The 23,654-nt window shown below is 45.8% G+C and overlaps 2 protein-coding genes across 6 annotated transcripts in view; both read left to right on the top strand.

Annotated features, from left to right (window-relative positions):
• Nucleotides 1-22,008, top strand: part of LOC102456519 (programmed cell death 1 ligand 2-like) — a 51,677-nt gene extending 29,669 nt beyond the window's left edge. For 3 of the 5 annotated variants that reach the window (XM_089779218.1, XM_089779219.1, XM_089779217.1), the window contains 6 exons: nt 549-617; nt 5,323-5,685; nt 7,445-7,726; nt 13,477-13,615; nt 14,792-14,835; nt 21,795-22,008. In XM_089779218.1, the coding sequence (XP_089635344.1) occupies nt 563-617; nt 5,323-5,685; nt 7,445-7,726; nt 13,477-13,615; nt 14,792-14,835; nt 21,795-21,874 (963 nt within the window). In that variant the 5' untranslated portion in view covers nt 549-562 and the 3' untranslated portion in view covers nt 21,875-22,008. The remainder of the gene's footprint in view (nt 1-548; nt 618-5,322; nt 5,686-7,444; nt 7,727-13,476; nt 13,616-14,791; nt 14,836-21,794) is intronic. The other 2 variants (XM_075931619.2, XM_075931624.2) reach the window with 2 other exon arrangements.
• LOC142829826 (uncharacterized) lies at nt 8,525-13,470 on the top strand. The gene is made up of 2 exons (XM_075931625.2): nt 8,525-9,040; nt 10,328-13,470. The coding sequence occupies exons 1-2, from the start codon at nt 8,830-8,832 to the stop codon at nt 10,756-10,758; spliced, it is 642 nt and encodes a 213-aa protein (XP_075787740.2). The 5' UTR covers nt 8,525-8,829; the 3' UTR covers nt 10,759-13,470.
• Nucleotides 22,009-23,654: the final 1,646 nt, after the last annotated feature.

The raw sequence follows: 23,654 nt of genomic DNA, 5'->3' as shown, positions 1-23,654 counted from the left end.
ACTCCACTAAAAAGCTGAGTGCACTGGAGAGGAGACAAAATCAGTTCTAGTCAACTGTCAAGTCATAGAGCAGACCAGACTCCTTCCATTATGGGAGTTTGGGAAGAATGTTTATAATGGTACAAAGATTTACTGACTATGAATGTTTATCTTCAGTTTGCTTATATTATTCTTGGGTCCAGTTTCAAAACAAGGTTATTGTAATTATTGTAAGAAATAATCCTGGAAAGTAGCTGGTGTCAGTAAGTCCCTTTTGAACTCTTTTGAATTCTTAAAGGCTCAAATGCAAAACTTTTAAAGCGGTTTCTCTGTTTTCAGTGTCAGTGTTTAGTGTATCACAATATACAGCATGTGCTTGTGTGTCATCATAACCCAAAATGTCATTTGATTCAGTCAACATCTAAGGGCCTATTTATATCTTCGGAATCTTAAGAACCGTGGGAAGTAGGTTAACTTTTGAAGATAAGTTTGTGGTAAAGGAGTTTGCTACATATCAGCATGATAAAGCAGTAGTGAAAAATTAAGTTGCTAATATTGTTCTGTTTTAGACTCCTCTGAGAAAATGTTCGGAATCCTGCTGATCTTGATACTGCAATTGCAGCTCTACTTGATAAGAGGTAAGAGATCTTTTTATGTAATCTATCAATTTCATGTGACACCCACAACCTCCCATTACTGTGGCAACTGAGCACTTATAGCATCCTGCCCTTATTGCCCTAAAGTTATCAGGCTTTTAGTTGCATAATAACTCGCTCTCACACATTCAGTGAAACAAACAGACTTTAACTGGATAAGAGAGAAATAAACAAAATAAAAACAAAAGCCTCAAATGAGTCTGATCCTATTTATTATTATTATGCTGTGAGTAATTATTTAATATTTGGTTTGTGGTAACACAAAAGGCTCCGCTCAGGATCAAAGTTCCAAATACCAGATGTTATGCAAATATATTAGAAGACACTGTTAGGACCTAGGGACAAGTCAAAGAATTGGCTAGCTCTCCATATAAGGCAAGGGTGTGGACCTCTGGCCTGTGGGCCATATGTGGTTGGTCAGGGTTAGCCGCTGGCACTTTATTTAAACTGAGTGTCTTCAGGCACAGCTGCTTGTAGCTCTCAGTGGCCTTGGTTCACTATTCCCAGCCAAGGGGAGCTGTGGGAATTAGTGGTCTGGCCTGTGCTGCTTCACCCAGGTCCCATTGGCTAGGAATGGTGACTGCAGTCACTGGGAGCTGAGAGCAGCCATGCCTGCAGACGCTTAGGTAAACAAAGTGTCTGGCAGCTTGCTAGGGGCTCACCCTGGTGAACCGCATCTAGCCAGCATGCTGGAGTTTTCAGAATGATCAAGAGAAAATGAATCTTGGGCCCAGATCTCTGTTGTCCTAATACACTTTATGCCTCTCTCCACTGAGGAATATTTCCAGTACAGAGGCTATTTATATGATAAAGCCAACTATGCTGGCCCTAATATGCCCCGGCTTAGGGTCTTCTATCTAAGGGTATGTCTACACTACCACCCTAGTTCGAACTTGGGTGGTTAATGTAGGCAACCGGAGTTGCAAATGAAGCCCGGGATTTGAATTTCCCAGGTTTCATTTGCATATTGCCGGGCGCCGCCATTTTTAAATGTCCGCTAGTTCGGACTCCGTGCCCGCAGCTACACGCGGCACGAACTAGGTAATTCGGATTAGGCTTTCTATTCCAAACTACCTGTACTCCTCGTAAGCCTAATCCGAACTACCTAGTTCGTGCCGTGTGTAGCCGCGGGCACGGAGTCCGAACTAGCCGGCATTTAAAAATGGCGCCGGCCGGCTTCATGCAAATGAAGCCTGGGAAATTCAAATCCCAGGCTTCATTTGCAACTGCAGATGACTACATTACCCCCGCTAGTTCGAACTAGCGGGGTAGTGTAGACATACCCATACTTATTTGGCCCCCACTGGGAAATTGAGCCCACATTTCTTAAGAGTCAAGCTAACACCTGAACTACTGTACCATCCTCCCCCTGTAGGCCTAGCTATGGGTGTGAGTGAGGACAGAGCTCTGTAGAACGCTGTGCTCTTGGCTGCTGCAGAAGCCCTTAGATTAGTGGTTCCCAAAGTGTTGGTCGTGGCTCTCAGCAGGGTCACTCCATCAGCAAATAGGGTGCTGGTAATCCCGAGTGTGTGGAGGATGCCATTTTACTGATCTAATGTCTGCCACTGACAGTTCAGGATGATTTAATAACTTCACACCATTTAAGGCCAGGAGGGATAACCAGAGCATCTACTTTGACCTCCTGTATATCACAGACCATTATATTTCACCCAGATACTCCTACGTTAATCCCAAAGACTTTAGTGAGACCCAAGACTTTCAGTCCTCAGGAGACTCAACTGTATGCCAGTCAACGAACTGGAGTGACCCCAGTGCTACCAGTGCAATGGCAAAAAACTGATTAGATGTGTGGGGGTTCGTACTGCTCCCCCTCCTTTTTCTCCCCTTTTTGTCCCCAGTCCCAGTCCCCTTTCTCCGGTCGGTGTGCTTACAACCACGGAAGTGCGGGGAGGGAGGGTCTGGGCCCACCTTCTCTCCCGGACCCCAGCCCAGGGCCCTAAGGACAGGATCACAAGGATCTGTCCAACCGGAGGGGTAAAGATCCTAAACCCACCGGTGCGCCGCCTCCTTGCCCTGCCCTGGGCTACTTCCACCCTGCCTTCGTCCGTCTCGGATTCTCCTAAGCTCCCTTCCTCTCCGCCCTTGCTCCTCCCTGTCCTCCTCCTCCCCTCCCGGCTCCTCCGTTGCGCCATTTAAACCTCCCGCGGCCGCGCCAGGGACGTCTGACGTCACCGGCGTCGACCAGCGCCAACTCCTGCAGCCCCGCCCCCCCTCGCCACCCGCCAGCCGTTTCCTTGCGGCTCCCTCTGCTCCGCTGATCAGCTGAGCCGCCACTGCGCTACACGGCACGCACGCTGTCAACGAGCCCCGTGCTGCCCCCATTAGCGACAGGGCGATCGCGGGGTCAGTGCGGGGTGGGCCCGCTTCCCTGGGGTATGCGGGTCCCGCCCCGTCACAAGATGAAAGACATCAACATGCCACACCACATGTTATGGAAGGTAACAAAAAACAAACGCCTGGCCCTGCCAACCTGACCTGAGGGAAATTCTTTTCTTGCCCCAAATCTCGTGATCAGTTGGACTCTGAGCATGTGACCACCAGCCAGACATCTAGCAAGAGGAGTCTCTGTGTCCCTGACAATACTGGTCCTCCCACCCTGTGTCCCATCTCCTTCTGAGTCAATCTCTGATGCTTCAGGGGAAGTGGAAAGAGAAAACAAAGTGTCTCAGAATACATCTACCCAATTATACATCAAGGGGAAAAAATCCTTCCCTACTCCTGACGCTGACCTGTTGAACTCCCAGAAGCATGAGATTTGATTATAGTCATTGTTTTAATGCACAGCTGCAAGAGTTATGATCATGTGGAGGGCAATGCAGGTAATGTTCTCCCCATGGTCAATGAAGGAAAGTGATTCACAGGTCCAAAGGCCAGAAGGAACCACTGTGGTGATTCAGCCTGACTTCCCCCACACCAAAGCCATAACATTTCTCCCAAAATCCGGATTAAAGCATATCTTTTAGCAAGATGTCTGATCAAATCTTAGACTGCCAGCAATAGTGAGTCAACCACCTCCCCAGGAAAGCCATTCCAAAGTTTGTTTACTTTCTCAGCTAGGAAATTTCAAGGTTGAATTTGTCTAATGTTAACTTCCAGCCATTGAATCTTGTTATGCTTTTGTCAGCCGTGTTGAAAAGTTAGCAACTACCAGGATCGTTAGAAGATGTGGCACTCTGCTCCAGCACTTCTCCTTCCTGCCTCCCCTGCAGCCTCTCATATCTGTTCCTCAGAATGACCTATTGCACACACAGCTGGAGATGGCATAACCACTATAGGAGATAGTGGAGTTTCCTCTGTCAACATTCTGCAGACAGAGTTCCATTTTGCAAAAGGAGTTCTCCCACTGGCTGTCTCTAGACATTAAAAAGCCGGATTGTACCACGTAAGCAGCTCAAAGTGATCTTAGCAGACTAGAGAATCCAGTTCAAAATATCTATTAAACACTGCTGAGGAAGGCTATGTCTATGCTGCAGTGCTATTTTGGGATACCGGAGGTATCCCGAAATAGCTATTCCGCATCTTTTGAGCACACCCATTATTTTGAAATATAACGGGCTTGCTATTCCGATGTACCTGTAATCCTCATTCCATGAGGAGTAAGGGATGTTTCGGAATAGCTATTTATTTTGAAATAAGTGCTGCGTTGTAGCTATTTCAAAATTAACTCGAAATAAGATAAGCAATTTGCATAGCTTATTTCAAGCTAAGGGTGCTGTGTAAGACGTACGCGATAAAACCTTCACTTTATTTTTTTTCCTACACATCCAAATGCAAATGAAGTTTATAGCACAAAAATATTCTTTTGCTCTCATTTATTATTTTACTTTCCCTACGAGGTGCAATTGAAGCCCTGAGATCATAAACAATATAAATAAAAAAGAATAATTTGAAAGCATTATGTATCATTCCTCCAAGATGACAATTGCTACAAATGAAGCAACAATCAAACTGCTAAAAATGTTACTTTTTCCTATTGATATTTCATTAATTAATGCCACAAAAATTGAGGATACATGAGTAGTTATCTGGATTTCTCTTGATGATCACTATTAATGTTTGATAGCACTACTGCGTTTAATCAATCGTATTGTACAGGTTGTGTTACAAATAAAATAAAAATAAGATACATTGACTTTTATAATAGAAATAACATTATGCATCAACTGAAGTATTAAGAGGTAAACAATATACGGCAATAAGTATATCAGGCTCATGTGACTGTATGGATCAAATGTCAAGAAATTTACACTTGGCAGCTACCTAAAGGAATTGTTTTGCCATCCATTCTCACACAAGCCTGTAACTTGATCGCCAAGAAATTCCACTGGTGAGATTCATTGGGATTATTCATGGAATATTTGTGCTACCCCACAGCAGTAAGTGCAGCAGAATCAGAACTGTAGTGATGATAGAAGGCTGTATTTTGTGATGCCTCTGATCTAAAAATTAATCCAGGAGTGTGTACTTACAATGGGCAAAATGTTGTGTTTCTTTGCATATGTGTGTATCCAGAATAAAGCTATTAATTTTAAAGGAGTTACACTGGATTCACACTGGTCTGAAGAACAAAACAAATGGGCTTAGCATTTCCATAAAGGACCTCAGCTTGTGTCTTGCTCTTTGTATTTGATAATCATAGCATTTTCTCAGATTTTGTCTATCTTAGCTTTTTTCACAGTTGAAGTTCCTCAGCAACTGTACATTGCAAAATATGGGAGTAACGTGACAATGGAATGCAGATTTCCAGTGGATGGCCAGTTAAATCTTAAAGATTTAAGAGTCAGTTGGGCAAAAAAAGAATTACTAGATCAAAAATCAAAAGAAGTTTACACTCTTCAGAAGGGGGAAGAAGACCTTAAATCCCAGCACAGCGACTATAGGGGAAGAGCAACACTGTTACGTGATAAATTGAATTTGGGATATTCTGTGCTTCAAATCACCAATGTAAAGCTCATGGATGCAGGGTCTTACCGCTGTCTCATTGACTACAGAGGAGCTGATTACAAGTACATTACTTTGAAAGTAAAAGGTTAGTGGCTGTGTAAGACATGAATAATATATTAACTCAATTTTAATATCATACTTTCCAATATCAGCACTAATACTTTCTGGTTTTCCTACAAAGATATTGGACTCAGTCCCCAGGTTTACCTAAGCAATATTTGAGGTAGCACATATGGGCCGTGTCCAGACTCAGGGGTTTTTTCGGGAAAAGTAGCCTTTTCCCGAAAAAACTTCCCCTGCGTCCAGACTCAAGCCGCGTTCTTTCGAAATTATTTCGAAAGAACGCGGCTTTTCTTTCGATGGCGGTAAACCTCAATTTACGAGGAAGAACGCCTTCTTTCGAAAGCTCCTCTTTCAAAAGAAGGCGTTCTTCAATGTAAAGAGGCCATCTTCGAAAGAGAGCATCCAGACTCGCTGGGTGCTCTCTTTCGAAAAAGCGGATTTCTCTTTCGAAAGATCCGCCTGCAGTCTAGACGCGATCTTTTGAAAGAGGCTCTTTCGAAAGATGCTTTCGAAAGAGCCTCTTTCGAAAGAAGCCTGCAGTCTAGACATAGCCATGGGGTGGGGTGAGGGGATGGGAGCAAAGATAGCTGTATAGCACCTTTCCTTTCCTCTGGATGCTAGAACATGTTTTGACCCCAGCACAAGTTGGAACAGCTTAAGGGCTGTTCTAAGTTGTCCCATTTTGTAACAGACTAAGTGGGAATTGCATAAGTTATTGTACCTGGCAGACCAGAGACGTGTTATTTGTAAGAGCATAACAATATTAAATCTAATTTATATTGATGTAATCAGGGATGGAATTTGGCTCATGGCCTTTCTTGCGGCTCATAGCATGTCAATGAGATTCTGGGGTGAAACCTCATCTGTCCAATCATTCATAAGCAGGGATTTCTGAAAGACAAAGAATGGAGATGCCAGTTTTAAAGGATCAGCTGTGTTCCTCTGGCTTGTGTTTGCAAGCATCCAATCTTGTTTGTCTGTTTGTTTGGTTTTTGTTTCATTCCAATATGATGATAATGCCACAGCTGTACGTTGGCAAACATTCCAAACAGCCATTTTCCCTCCTCCTGGAATTGTTTTTATTATATTTCTACTGTTGTATTTATTACAGTAAGACATGCAGGCTCCACCAGTGAACAGAGCCCAAATGTGAGAGGCACTAGGGGTATGTCTACACTACCCAGCTAGTTCGAACTAGCGGGGTAATGTAGGCATACCGCACTTGCAAATGAAGCCCGGGATTTGAATTTCCCGGGCTTCATTTGCATAAGCGGGGAGCCGCCATTTTTAAAACGCCGCTGGTTCGAACCCCGTGCAGCGCGGCTACACGGGGCACGAATTAGGTAGTTGCCGCGCTGCTCGGGGTTCGAACCAGCGGGGTTTTAAAAATGGCGGCTCCCCGCTTATGCAAATGAAGCCCGGGAAATTCAAATCCCGGGCTTCATTTGCAAGTGCGGTATGCCTACATTACCCCGCTAGTTCGAACTAGCGGGGTAGTGTAGACATACCCTAACTTTCTCTAGATCCATGAATTACAAATTCCCAATCTAGTGTAGCTCTGTAAGGCATAGACTGTAGAAAGAATAGGCATGGTAAACCTGATGAGGACTGAGCAATGCATGCTGTATTCTTCTGCACAATAGCCATCTCAGATTGTAGTACATCAGATACAGATGTAGGTACATAATAGTGAAAGAAAGAAGGGAGAGGAAAAAGGAAGGAACGGTGGAAAAAATGAATACATATTTAAAAGCAATTTCACTAAACTTGTTCTTATGCAGCATCCTACACAAGAATAAATGTACAAATAATGAGTCAACCTGCAGAAGAAGAGTTGATTTTAACTTGCCAGTCAGAAGGGTTTCCTCTAGCTGAGGTCTTCTGGCAAAATGAGAAGAATCTGAAAGTCAATGTGTCTGTAAATACCACATACACACTGACCACAGATGGACTATACAATGTAACCAGTATGCTGACATTCAAGCCAAATGGTAGTGAAAACTTCAGCTGCACGTTTTGGAATAAAGAATTGAATGAAGAAACATCTTATGCTTTCACTTCAGGTTTGTACCTCCTTTTGAACTTTTACATAGTGGGTTGCTACTGTGTGTGTGCGAGAGAGGGAGAGAGAGGGAAATCTCTAAAATTGCTTCCTAGTAAGTAGTTATGGTACTGTTTCCAAAATCAAATCATTTTTTTATTTGTTTTATCTCCAAAAAAAAAAACCCATTATATTTAGCTAGCTATTTCAGATTCTGGACTAACTTTGCTGTTAATATACACAAGCTTCCTCTGTCACACGTTTGCATTTCTTCTTTTAAATTTTAGAATAGCTTCACTTGCTTAGCTGCCAGTATAATAGTACTCCTAGGCTATGTCTACATTGCATGCTTCTTACGCAAGAATGGCTGTTCTTGCACAAAAACTTGCCGGCTGTCTACACTGCACGCGCGTTCTTGCACAAGTAAATTTACAGTATAGTGTTGGAAAACAGGGCTTTTTGTGCAAGAGCTCTGACGCTCCGTATCAGGAAGAAAGCTTCTTGTGCAAGTGTTCTTGCGCAAGAGGCCAGCGTAGACAGGCAGCCAAGAGTTTTTGCACAAGAACTGGCCTCCTGGGAAAAATGCCAAGTGGCTGCTTGGACGCACCGTACCTGCACTCACAGCTTCTTACTTCCTGGTTACTGGACCCCCCCCCTTAAAGTCACACACAGCTTGCAGAGTCTGCACGGCCACAGCAGCACAGTCAGCAGCTCCAGCACGCAACAGCTGCACTCAGGAGCCTGCCACAGATGTCAGTTCCACAGGCACCCCGAGAGCCTGCAGCCTCCTCCCAGCAGCCACCTCAGGGCTCCTAGGAGACCCGGAGGGGCACAAAGCGGCATGCCCATTGCTGGTCCCAGGCAGAGGTCGAGGCCCTCCTTGACCTGTGGGCCGAGGAAGAAGCCCTCCATGACCCCCGTACCCGTTGCCGGAATGCGGACATTTTTAGCCACGTGGCCCAGGCGCTCTCCCAGCAGGGACATCCAGCCCGGACCCTTGAACAGGTCTGGGCTAAGGTGAAGGAGCTGCACTTGGGCTATGTCCGGGCCACCAAGGACCAGGGGGCAGGAGCCGACACCTGCCCCCACTACGACCGCCTCCACGCCATCCTGGGGGACACGGCCATGGAAGGACCGTCGGTGCCCGTCGACACTGGCCTGCGCCCTCCTGTCACCAGGCCAGCCGAGCCGGAGGAAGAGGGTGACCTGCCCACCAGATCTGAGTCAGAGGATGAGGGTGACGACTACAGCAGCACCATCACCCTCCACCTGGAGCCAGTGCCCAGCAGCCAGGATGTCTCCCGGGCTTCATCCAAGGCTGGTGAAGGATCCTCCGGTGAGTGTTGCTTGCACTTCTCACTCGCAAGGTGGGGGTAGTGCCTGGGGATAGAGGGGGGTGGGAGGGAGCGTCATTCAGGCAGTTCGAGCTGCACGCTGTGTAGCAGTACACAGCACGTGCAACCTCGTGCAGCCTGACTGTGTGGCATGTGGACGCGGCAAGCAGCTCCAGGACACACCTGGGACCCTGCTGCTCACACTTGTCCTGGCCGAGGGGGGGAGGGGCCAAGAGCTCAGGCCAGACCCCACACCTCCCAAAGGGTGCCGCACACAGACAGCACGCAGCCATGCCTGGCCGTGTGACACAGCAGCTGCTCCTGGGAAAACCGCAGTGAGCCAGCCCTGTGATCACGGCCCCCCCGGAGCCCCTCGGCTGCTCCCGGCCCCTAGGCTGCCCCCGAGGCAAGTCCCTCACTGTGGCCACACACTTCCCTGGGCTACTTGTATGAGGGCTAGCGGGACGGGGGAGCGGGGAAACGGCTGGCCTGGGCCTGTGGCTACTGTGTGTTGCTGCAAGGATGGTACACTCCCCAGTCACCCTGACTCCATCTCCGAGGACATCAATTGACAGGAGTCCGAGAACCCAGACCTCATCTGTCGTACTTGCTCCCATGCAATGTGGGGATGCATATGGAAACATGCCTTCAGCATCAATGGTGTGTTGCTCACAGCCAGTGACAAGAGTCGAAGCCATGTGCTCTACCCTGGGGAGGGAGTGTGCACAGTGTAATGCAGACACACATAAGAACGGCCGTACTGGGTCAGACCAAAGGTCCATCTAGCCCAGTAACCTGTCTGCTGACAGGGGCCAGTGCTAGGTGCCCCAGAGGGGGTGGACTGAAGACAATGATCAAGTGATTTGTCTCCTGCCATCCATCTCTGGCCTTTGATAAACAGGGGCCAGGGACACCATTCCTTACCCCTTAGCTAGTAGCCTGTTATAGACCTCACCTCCATGAATGTATCAAGCTCTTTTTTTCCAACCCTGTTATAGTCCTAGCCTTCACAGCCTCTCCTGGCAAGGAGTTCCACAGGTTGACACACCACATGCCAAGTGGCCAGGACATAGACAAGGGGGGTCTTCATTCACAGTGATGTCTCCCAAGGGTTACAATCCATGGAGGATCACTTTACTCCAAGGAGTCCTGTATGCTAACATGGGGACCGATTAGGCCCAAGCCACAGTAGTGTGGTGTCGCCTGGGGCTAGGGCGGAGGGCATGGGGCTCAGGGACAGTGTGGGCAGGGCTGCCTGACTGCCTCATCATTTTCTGTGTTCTCTGCAGCAGGACCACCCAGGAGCAAGGGACTCTCCAGCCCTGCGGCAGTGGCACCATCAACCACCCAGGCACCAGTCCAGTGGGCCAGGCAGCGGGACCGGCTCCTCCGGCGGCATGTCCAGGCTGTCAAAAGGATTGAGGCAGCAGTCAGCCGAAAGATTGAGGCTGACCTGAAGTGGCGACAGCAGGCCTGGGGGCAGTTCCTGCAGTGGTGTGACTGGATGTGCGACGTAATTACCACCCTGACCTCGCACATCGGTCATGCCGTGCACTACAGCATGGCCTTGCCACATCCCCCTGCCATGCCCCCCATGCTCCCTCCTGCTGCCCCTCCAGCTGCTCCTCCTTTGCCCCTCCTACTGTTCCTTCAGCTGCCCCTCCAGCCACTGCCATGTCCCCACCTTCTGCACCCCGTCCTGCCCACATCCCTGTCCTGAAGGACAGCAAGGCCTCTGCACCCACGGAGGCACTGGCACGAGCTGCCCCTCCCAGCAATAGCTCCCCGTCCCAGTTGAGAGCTGCTTCCTCCTCCCCCTCCCAGTTGAGAGGCCCCTCCCACTGCCCATTCTTCTTCCCTATTGTAAGTACAAATAAAAGTTGCCTGTTTTTTGAAGAAAAAAATTGTTTTATTTATTGGGAGGTGAGGGGAGGCGGAGGAAGGAAGGGTTGGGGATGGGAGGGAGATGTAGATGGGAGACAAAAGCGACCCTACAGTGTGGCAGGGGAGAACATCTCCTTCAGGGCCTCCCAGTTACACACCCTATCCTGCTGTGCCTGGCAGATGGTGGCTGTGCAGGGCTGTTCAAATGCCCGGCCCTCGGCTGCCATCCACCCCGGGAGGAAGGCCTCCCCCTTCCATAACTTCAGAAATGTTCTGCTCATCCATCTCGAGACGGGTGAGCAGTCAACGGAAGCGCGCCTTCAGCCAGCCAAAGGTGCACTTGACTTGGTTGAAGGTCCGGTTCAGGTGGTCATTGAAACGTACCCAGCCAGGGTCCATCCGTCCTGTGTAGGGCCGCATCAACCAGGGCATGAAGGGGTAGGCCGCGTCCCCCACAATGCAGAGAGGCATGTGGACGTCCCCAACTGTACATTCCCGCTGGGGGAAGAAAGTGCCTACTTCCATACTGCAATGCAGGCTGGAGTTACGAAGGACACGGGCGTCATGTGCCCTGCCGGACCACCCCACACAAATGTCTGTGAGGTGGCAACAGTGGTCCATGAGGGCCTGGAGCATGATGGAGAAGTACCCCTTCTAGGTAATAAAATGGGCCGCTCGATGTTCCAGGGCACAGATGGGGATGTGGGTCGCATCCAGGGCTTCCCCTCAGTTGGGGAACCCCAGAGCAGCGAAGCCGGCCACCGCTGCATCCACGTCCCGAAGGCGGATGACTCTCTGGAGCAGGCTGTCGTTGATGGCACGGACAAGCTGCAGAAGGGCACCCAGAAACACAGGGAACACACTGAATGAGGCAGGGTAGGTGCATGATCTCTTGGGGAGGTGCCTGCCCCCATGGTGCCCTCTGTCCCCAAACACACCAGGGCCCCGTCACCCCACAGGCCCACCCCCCATACCAGAAGGCCTGTGTGAGGGAGGGATGGCACAAACCCCTGGGTGACAGGGTGTCCCCCACTCTGCCCACCCCCCAGCCTGGAGTCTTCCTTTCCCCCGGGCAGGGAGTGCAGCACCTCCCCAGGACTTACCTGCATCACAACAGCACCAACTGTGGACCTGCCCACCCCGAACTGGTGTCCCACTGAGCTGTAGCTGTCTGGGGTGGCCAGCTTCCAGAGTGCGATGGTGACCCTCTTGTTGACCGGGATGGTGGGCCGCAGCCGGGTGGTATGTCTCCAGAGCGCTGAGGCGAGCTGGGCACACAGCTCCAGGAACGTCTGCTTTCGCATTGTGAAGTTCCGGAGCCACTGCTGGTCATCCCATTGCTCCAGGACCAGCCGATCCCACCAGTCAGTACTGGTGTCCAGTGTCCAATAACACATCTCCACGGTTGGGGGCGGATGCCACAGGGACGCCACCACATCCATGCAGAGGGAGTCCAGATCGAGCTTGGTCTCAAGCTCCTGCAGGAGTAGCGCAGCAGCACGGAGCAGCAGCTGCAGGCACTCCAAAATGGCCGTGTGGGGCCAGAGCAGGCACAGGGCTACACCTGGCTGCATGGCACAGCAGTGAGGATGCCAAAGTCACAAAAGGCACTAGGGCAGAAGTTGTGGTGTCCAAAGAGGCTGAGGGCAACCACAACTAGAACTGCTACGGCTGTCAGTCCGTACAGGAGGTCCCAAAGCACTCAGCAGAAGAGAAACGGCTGTCCAGAGAGATCCCTTTAAGCACGTCTCAAAGGAGCTTCAGCCCCCACCCCTGGAAACTCCTGGCGCCCTTTTGCCCTCTGCAAAGTAGTTCCGGGCTGCTGTTTTTGCGCAAGAGCGTCCCGCCAGTGTGGATACTCTCTTGCGCAAAAGCACATGGCTTTTACGATGCACTGTGACCAGTGTGGACGTTCTCTTGTGCAAGATTTCTTGCGCAAAACAGTTCTTGCGCAGGAAGTGTGCAGTGTAGACTTAGCCCTAGAGTATATCTCCAATCTACATGGTCTTCTCTTTTCTGGAGCTCGATCCAACTAGTCTTTGATCTGTATACAGATGATTTATAATAGTATTCATTGGGGATGTTAAAATGTGTTTACTTTGGTAAATGTGTAACCACAGAAATTTTCAGCTATTGCACATTTACATGCCAGGGAGAGGGGGAAAGGGAGGTGAGGCAGCTCCACAGGGCCCAGTGAATGTGGCAAGCCAGCTATCAGAGGCAGCACTGGGGGGCGGGGAAGGGGGGGGGAGCCTGCGTATAACAGTGAAGGTTAACCAATGAACCCAAGCTTTACACGTTTACACTATCATATCCCTAGTATTCACTGAGCTGTCATGAACAGAATGGGCCTAATTTTCATTTGCAATAAGAGCCCTTTACACCACTCTGGTCTAAAGCTTACAGGAGCCTTACGGTAAGTATAAAAGCTTATATCCACCCATTTTAAGGACTTTTTGCTCTGCCATGGTGGTATAAACAGGCCAGAGTATAAGTGAGAATAAGATCCAGTAATTTTATAAACTATATTTGGTTGCTTTGTTTTGTTTTGTAGCTCAAAGAGGTTCATCAGTTGGAAAAAAATCTCTGATTTTATTTATCATCCCAACGTGTATAATAGCAGTTATTCTCATATCTGCATTAATTATCTTTCTAAAGAGAAAATCACTCACAAAGCTCCATGCCAAAAAAGGTACATTTTGACTTTATTTATGTGTCTCCTAATTTGCTCTTCAGGCCTTTCAGAACCACTGGATTAATTTGTACACTCCCTCCTCCCCCACCACTCACTTGTCATTTGATTCTATTGTTTTTCAGAGGAACTCTTATCTAACCATGACTGATTTTTCTAGCTGGTCTACACCAATGTTCCCTCTAATTTTTTCCATCTATGTATGGAACACATTTTGTTATGTTATGTGTACTGAAGCATGCATGGATGTACACCACCAGTAGAAACGTGATGGAGGCAGTGGGCACTCTGCTAATTAGCTAGGCAGCACCTGAATTTCTCCTGGGTGGCCACCCAAGCACTCCGCTTATAAGGAACACTACACTACTATGGTAAATTGATCTAACTTATGCAACTTCAGTTACATGAATAACGTAACTGAAGTCAGCGTTGTTAGATCCTCTTACCAAGTGGCTACATACACTGTGCTGTGTCAATGAGAGACCATTTTCCATCAATTTCCATTATGTTTCTCAGGGAGATGGAGTCCACAAATCAGTGGGAGACTGCTCGTCCTCCAATTTAGTGTATCTTCACCAGATCTGCTCAATTGACATTTGCAGCATTGACTGCAGCAGTACAAGTCTGCCAGCAAGTAAAGACATATGCAGAGTAGACTTGAATTAGGTTTTAATTCCCTCACCATGTGACACAGGAATATTATGTACGATTTTTGTGCAGAGTAAATAGCTAACTTGATGGTGTCTGTGCCACACTCTTTACTGAATTATTATTAGCTGGGTTTACTTACTTTATTTATTTTGCATTTTTCTTAATGTTTTACTACTTGAAGGAAAACAATAGTGGGAAAATAATAATGGATAGCAGGCCTGTTATTCAACTCTGTTCTTGCTAATAAATCACTCCTCCAGTAAACTATACATTACCTTAATACAAAACTTGAATGAACAGAAGATTATGGGCTTTAATCCTGCAGTGAAAGGCTCTAGGATTTGGTTGTGTAATTGTCAGACAGAAGAGCCTCAGAGAAATTTCTTACAGTCTCATGCCAAATGTAAGAACCCAAATCTGTTGGATACCTACCTAAACATTGGTTGAATTATATTACATTATTTTTTAAAGTAGAAACTTTTAAAATAAAATTCTCTAAGTCAAATGTGTTCACACTTGCTTTAACAGGAAAAAAAAGAAAAAGCCCCCAGTTACACAAAGAAGACAACAGTAAGTCATAGTATTTTATACTTCCTGCTTCTGACTTTTTCTTTATAATAAAGGCATTATTAATATGTAAAGAATCAGTCAAATGATAAAACTAAAGAACCACTATGTACTTTGGAGTCTAACTTTGACTTTCATTAACAGTGCTATTAAGTCTAGTCATAATGTTCTCCAGATTCTAAGTGTAATCCTATGACTTTTCAGATCATAAAGAACAGGTCACCTCCTCTCTCCAAGGTATTGTCTGAGCGGCTGGTCTGATTATAGGGCCACATCAGGTCATTGTGTTTCTCCTAGCTATAATCTGGTACAGTAGCAGATGATAATTTTGGTGAATGTAGATTTTTCGGTCGTAGATTTCCTTCTCTTTGGCTCAAATCTAGTGTAGTGTTTGTTTTTAAAGGGCTTAGGGCTCTAGCCACTGCTGCTGCTGGCACTTTTATATTGGTGGGAGCTGGGGCAACTGCCCTTCCCCCGCTGTTGGTAGCCTGAGTGGGAGAGATAAGAAAATGAGAAAGGGACTCAGAGATATCAAGAAAGCCAGCCAGGAATCTGTAAGCATGGCATGTGACCCTAGGAAAAGCTAGAGAGAGAAGTTTTGGGTCTGGTGCTTGCTAAAGCAGCTTGAGACTGTAAACAAAGGAGCTATCCTTTTTGTTTTGGTCCTTCCCGAATTCAGAGAAGCAGGACTTTGTGTGTTCCTTGTAAATACACAAGACTGCGTGAAAGAAAATAATATACTACAACATAAATTTCTGGTTCCAGCTGGAGATCCCTAGAGTCCAGAATTTTGACTAGCCATTTGATCAAAAAGGGATAACAATATTTCTATATTTCATTGTGAGATACTGTAGATAAAAATCTATACCCTTCAGCCTCTTTAATCTGGCCACCCTGGGAATCAGGATTTGTCAGATCAGAGATTTTGCCAGCCTGGAGAGAAAGTGAAGGGGATGTGGACAGAGTGCTTACCTGGCGCTCCGTGTCCCCCACCGCGATGGGAGTGATGGGGAAAAGCTTCCAGCAGAGTGCGTTGATGCACTGCCATTCTGGCAGAGTCCATAGTATGGGTATTCCCAAATTAGGAATAACGAGGTTGTAGAGTATAAAGCTGTTTGTTAATAATATGCTGAAGACAGACCCAGGATGAAAGCAGTATGGAGAACTGCCAGATACTATACTCTGTAGCACACAGTTGAAATAATGGGCCAGATTCTGGCCTCTGATACATTTGCTTTGCACCGCATAATGCCCTTGAAGTCCGTCCCATTGGCCAATGGGAGCTTCTCCTGGCACAGGGATCTGAGTCTATTCCACCAGCTTTTTCCTAAACCCAGAACAAGATATATGTCAAGGTTTTTGGCTATTAGAGCGATTGTGGCCACAGTGTTGTGGTGTCCCAGCAATCCTTCATTATCAGAATGGCTCCTTGGGAGTCACTGAAACAAGACATAATTTAGAGCAGTCCCAAAACTGTTTCAAATTAGTCCACAGGCCAAAGAGACCACCAAATCCCTAAGAAGCAGTGAAATCTTGTGAAGCAAAGTTCTGGCACAGGTGAGGTTTTGTTTCTGTATTGGGAATGGTCTCTGTAGAAGCAACAAATTGTAGTTTACAAGCCAGGTAGTTTACATCTTTTTCAAAAGATGGGGTTAAATTGAAAATAAATTCCCTTTTCTAACTTTCAAGACAAGTTAGAAGGTGGCCTGGTGACAAGATGACTTTGAGCTTCCAAGGGAGAAATGTAGATTGGAACTGGATTGCTGGAGATTGGGTTTTTCATAGAAATGACTCACTACATTTTGAATGATATACACAAGTAGAACCTCTCTAGTCTGGCATTCTTTGATCTGGCAACATCTGTGGTTCAGCATGATTTTAGTTAGCTGGATGTCCACGTATCATGGATGTGGCCATATTTCCCACAGTCCCATAAAGTTTGTTTTCAGCCACCAGACTTGGCTCTCAGTATTCTGTGCTGGTTTTTAGCTGTAATTTACCCCAAATGTCCTCTAAGGGCCCAGCAAGCAGTGGAAGTGTTGGTAATGCAGCTAGACAATAAAGACCTCCTGTGGTTCAGCAAATTATCTGGTTCAGCACCAGTCAGGTCCCAAAGGTGCCAGACTACAGAGGTTCAATCTGTACTGCAGGATACCTCTGGCTTTTCAATCCACTAATGTTAATGGGTACTGTGTCCAAAAAAAGACACTTTCATGCCATTCCAATTAATCATTTAAAAATAAATCTTAATAATTACAAGCCAAATTCTTCATTCTCACAAATGGATGTAAAACTTCAGTGAAGGTGCTGCAGGCAGACATGACAGCAAAATTTGATCTTAGCTAAAGCCATCAAGCAAAATAAGCACTGGAGCAGAGAGAACTCCAGTGCAGGTCCAAACCTAACCCTAATGCATATTGTTTGAGCGCATAGCGTGGCTTCCCATGGATTTGATTTCTTACAGCTGTAGAATTCTTTTCACCTCTGCTTACATATCAAGTCGTATGGTAGAGGTTATAATGAAACACATTAAAAGAAGAATCTGTAAGGGAGCAAAGATAACACTTGTTTTACTTCCTCATTCTAATAACTGAAAATGTCTGTGCAGTATGCAGTAAATCATATGACAGCCAATTATATTTTTTAGCATCATGCACTTTTAAGAAACATTGGAAAGAACCTTTATTCTCTGCTGAGTGTGTATGTGAAGTTTGAAAGCCACAGACGTTTACTGTAATGCACTGGAAAATGTCCTATCATCCCTCAGTTTGAGGAACAATAACTTTTTATGTAAGAAATTCTGAACTGTCCAGCTTAAGCTATGTTAGCAATGAAGATTTAGAACATTTACACAATTATTTAGGCTCCATAAGTGTGTACACTTTTACACATGATATTCAGACAAATAATCCTGTTGGACTTCATTTTAGCAAGTTTTAGAATACGTGTTACTCGCTCATAAATATCATAGTTACTGTGGGAATTTTGTCTGAAAATAAGAAATTCAGGATGCAAATCATAGTTATTAGAGTTGTAAACAGGGCTCAGTGAATATTTGATTATTTTTCTGTCACAAATGACTGTATTCATTATTCAAAAATATTTGCCAAATAATTTTTTAAAATCTTGGTTCATAGCTTGTTCATGAGCTACTTTTTTGCCAGTGATCTAGATCAGGGTGGGCAATCATTTTTGATGGGGGAGGGTAACTCCAAAATTTTGGTCAAGGGCCACACTTTTCTATGGAGAAGGGTGCAAGGTCTGGGATGGAGGTTCGGTGAAGAAGGGAGCTCAAGGTAGGGGATAGGAGTACAGGAAAGGGTGGGAGGTCTGAGAGAGTTTGGGTGAAGGAGGGGGTTTGCAGCCAGTGCAACATCCCCCTACCCTCAGTGCAGGGAGGCAGATGGAGCAGCCAGCTACTCTGAGCCTCAGGGCTGCTCTCTGCTTGTGGGTCCAGTGGGGTGGACCTCAGGCTGCACTGAAAGGCTTGGTGGGCCAGATCTGTCCCCCAGGCCGTATCTTGCCCAATCTCATTCTAGATTCAGATTTTGAACTGTTTTGATTGGTCACTACAAGGTGGTGCTTCTGTTCCTTGATTGGATGAGCATTTAAAATCTATATTTTGCTAATATTCTGGAAAATTATTGACTAAAATTTGCTGCTTTGGGCAGCAGTTCAGCAAAAGCACTTAATCATGTGCTTAACTTTAAGCCTAAGAGTAGATACTTTGATGTCAATGGGACTATTGAAGTTAGGCATGTTTGGTTGAATTGAGACTTTGTCAAACATTCCTGCTGGTAAAGAAAGCACAAAAGCAGCGTAAAAATAATGAAAGTGGATTAATATAAAATATTTTTAAAAGTCACAGAAAATATTGTTGGCCTACATCTCTGTATAAAAGAACTAACATATAATTTTGCAAATCTTCCCCATTAGTAATAAGCAATTATTAAAAATATCGTATACAATTTTCTAACCACACAAAAACCTATATATTGAGAACAACATGTGAAATGGGTAACCTGCAATCTTTATTTCAGGTTTTATATCTGCACTTCAATATTGTTACTGGTGCTGCATCCTTGGTATAAAATCATAGAATACTAGAACTGGAAGGGACCTTGAGAGGTCATTGAGTCCAGTCCCCTGCCCCCCACAGTAGGACCAGCTCTAGATCATCCCTGATAGATGTCTTTCCAACCTGCTCTTAAATATCTCCACAACCTAGGAAGATTTCACAACCTCCCTAGGCAATTTATTCCAGTGTTTAATCACCCTGACAGTAGGGAGTTTTTCCCTAATGTCCAACCTACACCTCCCTTGCTGCAATTTAAGCCCACTGCTTCTTGTCCTATCATCAGAGGCCAAGGAGAACAATTTTTGTTCTCCTCCTTGTAAAACCCTTTTAGATACAGGCAGTCCCTGAGTTACGCGGATCCGACTTATGTCGGATCCGCAGTTATGAACGGGGCTTTTCTCGCCCCGAAGGACGGGAGCGGCGGGATGCCCAGATGCGCCGCGGTCCCGCCGCCTGCGTCCTCTGGGGCGAGAAAAGCTGCTCCGCGTCTCCCTGGTCTGCTGGGGGGAGCCCCCCCCAGCAGACTAGGGAGATGCGGAGCAAAGCCGCGGACCACGCGGGCAGCGGGACAGCCCAGACGTGCCGCGGCTGTCCCGCTGCCCGCGTGCTCCGAGGGTTTGCTCCCCGTCTCCCTGGTCTGCTGGGGGGAGTTGCCCCCCAGCAGACCAGGGAGACGTGGAGCAAAGCCGCAGAGGATGCGGGCGGGACTGCGGCGTTTCGGTGGTCCCGCCACCCGCGTCTCCCTGGTCTGCTGGGGGAGGGGGCGCAGCTAGTGCGCCCCCTCCCCGCAGCAGACCAGGCTTTTCTCGCCGACAACACCTGGGGTAGAGCAGCTGGGGCGCTGCCGGGTTGGTCTAGTTGCTCTGCCCCGGCTTCCTGGAATCAGCCGCTGATCAGTTTCAGCAGCAGCTGACTTGGAGACACCTGGGGTAGAGCAGCTGGGGTGCTGCTGGGTTGGTCCCTGCAGCGCTGAGGTGCGGCACTGCGGGGACCTACCCGGCAGCGCCCCAGCTGCTCTGTCCCAGGCGTCCAAATTCAGCCGCTGTTGAAACTGATCAGCGGCTGATTCCAGGAAGCCTGGGGCAGAGCAACTCTGCCTCGGGCTTCCTGTAGTCAGCCGCTGGTCAGTTTCAGCAGCGGCTGAATCTGGACGCCAGTTCCGACTTACATACAAATTCAACTTAAGAACAAACCTACGGTCCCTATCTTGTACATAACCCGGGGACTGCCTGTACTTGAAAACAGCTATCATGTTTGCTCTCAGTCTTCTCTTTTCTCAACTAAAGGAGCCCAATTCTTTCTGCCTTCCCTCATAGAATTTGTTTTCTAGATCTTTAACCATTTTTGTTGCTCTTCTCTGGACCGTCTCCAATTTCTCTACATCTTCCTTGAAATGCGGTGCCCAGAACTGGACACAATACTCCAAATGAGGCCTAATCAGTGCAGAATAGAGCAGAAGAATGACTTCTCATGTCTTGCTCACAACACTCTTGTTAATGCATCCCAGAATCATGTTTGCATTTATTTTTTGCAACAGTGTCACACTCTTGACCTATATTTAGGTTGTGGTTCACTATGAACCCTAGATACCTTTCTGCAGTACTTCTTCCTAAAGAGTCGCTTCCCATTCTGTATGTGTAAAACTGATTGTTCCTTCCTAAGTAGAATACTTTGCATTTGTGCTTATTCAACTTATTCCTATTTACCTCAGACCATTTCACCAGTTTGTCCAGATCATTTTGAATTATGACCCTATCCTCCAAAGCAGTTGTAACCCCTCCCAGCTTGGTATCATCCGCAAACTTAATAAGCACACTCCCTATGCCATCATCTAAATCATTGATGAAGATATTGAACAGAACCAGTCGCAAAACAGACCCCAGAGCAACCCCACTTGTTATGCCCTTCCAGCATTACTGCAAACCACTAATAACTAATCCCTAAAAACAGTTATCCATCCAGTTATGCACCCACCTTACAGTAGCCACATCTAGGTTGTATTTCCCTAGTTTATTGATAAGGTCACGTGAGACTATATCAAATGCTTTACTAAAGTGTAGGTATACCACGTCCACCATTTCTCCCTTATCCACAAGACTTGTTATCCTGTCAAAGAAAGCTATCATATTGGTCTGACATGATTTGTTCTTTACAAATCCATGCTGGTTGTTGCCTATTACCTTATTATCTTCCCGCTGTTTGCAGATGAATTCCTTAATTACTTGCTCTATTATCTTCCCCGGCACAAAAGTATGAATGGCACTGCATAGACATTAGTGACTGTCTTTATGCAAGCCATAGGAAGACTAAGGGATTCTGCCCGTACAATTACTCTGACAATGGCCATGATAAGTATTTGACTAATCGTGTTAGTCTTGTCAGCACACTTCTTCTCATCACTGATGGGCATGTGGAAACACACACATCTTTGGCAATGATAGTCCTGGGGGAATTCTGCAATTGTTGCATTTGGAGGCATAGTAAAGTTACAGAATTCCCCTAGGACTGCAATAAATAACTTTAAAGTATACAGTCCAAGGACTGCTTATGAAAATCAATGCTCACCAGTTCAATAAGCTGTTCATAATCTGACTCACAATTATTAATAGTAATATGCAAGGCCTGCCTCTCATTTATACTGTGGCCTCTTTATGTCACTCTGTCAGTATAAAGCAATCTTAATTTATGCCCTCTATAATTTTATACTCTAATTACTATAATTTATTCCCTCTTTTAGGCACTTTTGCACTGCGAATATGGTGTAAAGGATGCTGAATGTAAATCAGAATTAGACTCTCAATATTTTGTTTTTATTGTTTTCAAATAGAAATGTTTTTTACATTAAATTTTCCTTTTAAACTGTATTGTTCTGTTTTTTTTAAAGGAGACATGAATCCTCAAACCCAGGACTTAATCATGACGAATGTCACAGATTCAAAAGACTGCATGGACGTGTGCCCATGAAGACCCTTCATCTGCCATGCTTACTGTTTGCACTTTTCAGATTCCTTTTTGAAGACTGGATAGGGAAATCACAGCACTTTATGTCTGGAACAAACAATGCACATTTTTTGTTTTGTTTGTACTACCATCTAAACTAAGGCTCCCTGTGCCTTTTACCATGTTATCTTAGAATTACAGAGACCCATACTATTATTGGATGAGGTTAACAACCATAAAAGGATTATTGGAGTATATTCTATACATTGTATGTTTGGGCGTATTGTTCAGCTGAGAGCGCTGTGTGCACCAAATATTTGGTGTTCAAGAATCCCCTTAACTGATTTAATTTCTGGAGTAGAGTCGGGATACAAAGCTTTGGTCACATGTCATGGGACTCTGACTAGAGGCTGTAAGTGCTGTCAGATGCCTGAACAATCATCTTTTGTATGCAGAAATTTCTACATATGTCTCTTTCACAGGCCAAACTTTACAACACATAACTGGAAATTACCTAGAGCACCAACAGCAAGGAGATAGATGGAAGAAGTTTCATTGTACAATACTATCAACAGTTTGAAAAACACATCAAGCAACAGACCCAGAAATGACCCCTGGATTAACATTAAGTCGTATAATCAACAGTTCATTGCACAGGTTGTTGTGCTGATTTCTTTATAGTTATTTCTTCTTTGTTGAAGCTAATATTAAAACTATTTCACAGGTGGGGGGGACAACTAAAAATGTAGATTATGATGATGTATCAACACATTGGCTAAATGTTTTGTTCTACACTAGTTCATTTAATGGGGAATTACAAAGCAAAATAGTGAATTGAATGAGGTATATGTTTCTGTGCTCAATGTGTTTACTACTAGCTAGGGTGCAGTTTTAATCTTCCCCAGGAACCAAAAGTTAATCCTCTTCATGCCAACCACGGGACAGAGTCCTTACATCCCATCAAAGGCATGCCTGTCACCTATGAATAACTGAGTACAGGAGACCACTATGTTTTTATATTACTTCCTGAAGTACCATTTTGGAAAAAAGGTTTGTGTCCACATTGTGAGCCAAAACCTGGTATAATTTGTCCCCAGAGCAGTGGCTTTTGTGAGCTTTTGTCTTTTGGGAAAGGAGCCATTGCTTAGAAGTACCTTGTAGGGATAACGAAACAGAGATACAAACAAGCCAATCAAACAAACGTCTGTTGTATCTCCTCTCCCTGCAAAACATCTCTTGTTTGGAGTTCCCCAAAATGTTTAGGTCCTGCTATATGAAAATGATCACAGCAGCAAAGTTAATGTTTTTCTCTTCCTCCACTAGGCATGGATTTGTATATTTAGAATCTAGTTTTCTATTGTTCTGAATCTTGTGCAGTTATTTACACCAGGGCATAGTAGGTGTACCACACTACTTAATCAGAATGATAGCATATATACCCACTTTGCACTCATTTTGCCCTGGTGTAAATGGCTAGACAAGGTACAGAGCACTAGAGAATTAGGTTCCTAATATGTGGCAGGAACTGACTTCCAGATTTAGCAGTAGTATTGTTTTTATAAATAACCACGGGTTGATGGGGAAAGAACAAATTTAAGAATCATGACTTTGCTTTCCATGTATCGAACTTTTAAATATCCAGATGCCTGTTGTTTGCTGGAAGCATCTGCCTTTTTGTGTTCAGTTCAGATGTAGCCCATTGCAGAGGAGAGACACACTGACCTAGATCACAATGGCCCAGATTTTCTGCTGAATTTAGCAAATCAGTTGGGATGTCAGAGAATCAGTTATAGTTACAGATACA

The sequence above is a fragment of the Pelodiscus sinensis genome, chromosome 6, assembly GCF_052426305.1.
Source record: "Pelodiscus sinensis isolate ZL-2025 chromosome 6, ASM5242630v1, whole genome shotgun sequence".
In the NCBI taxonomy this organism is placed as follows: domain Eukaryota; kingdom Metazoa; phylum Chordata; order Testudines; family Trionychidae; genus Pelodiscus; species Pelodiscus sinensis.
Note: the sequence above shows the minus strand (reverse complement) of the source record. Positions and strands in the feature narration are given on the sequence as shown.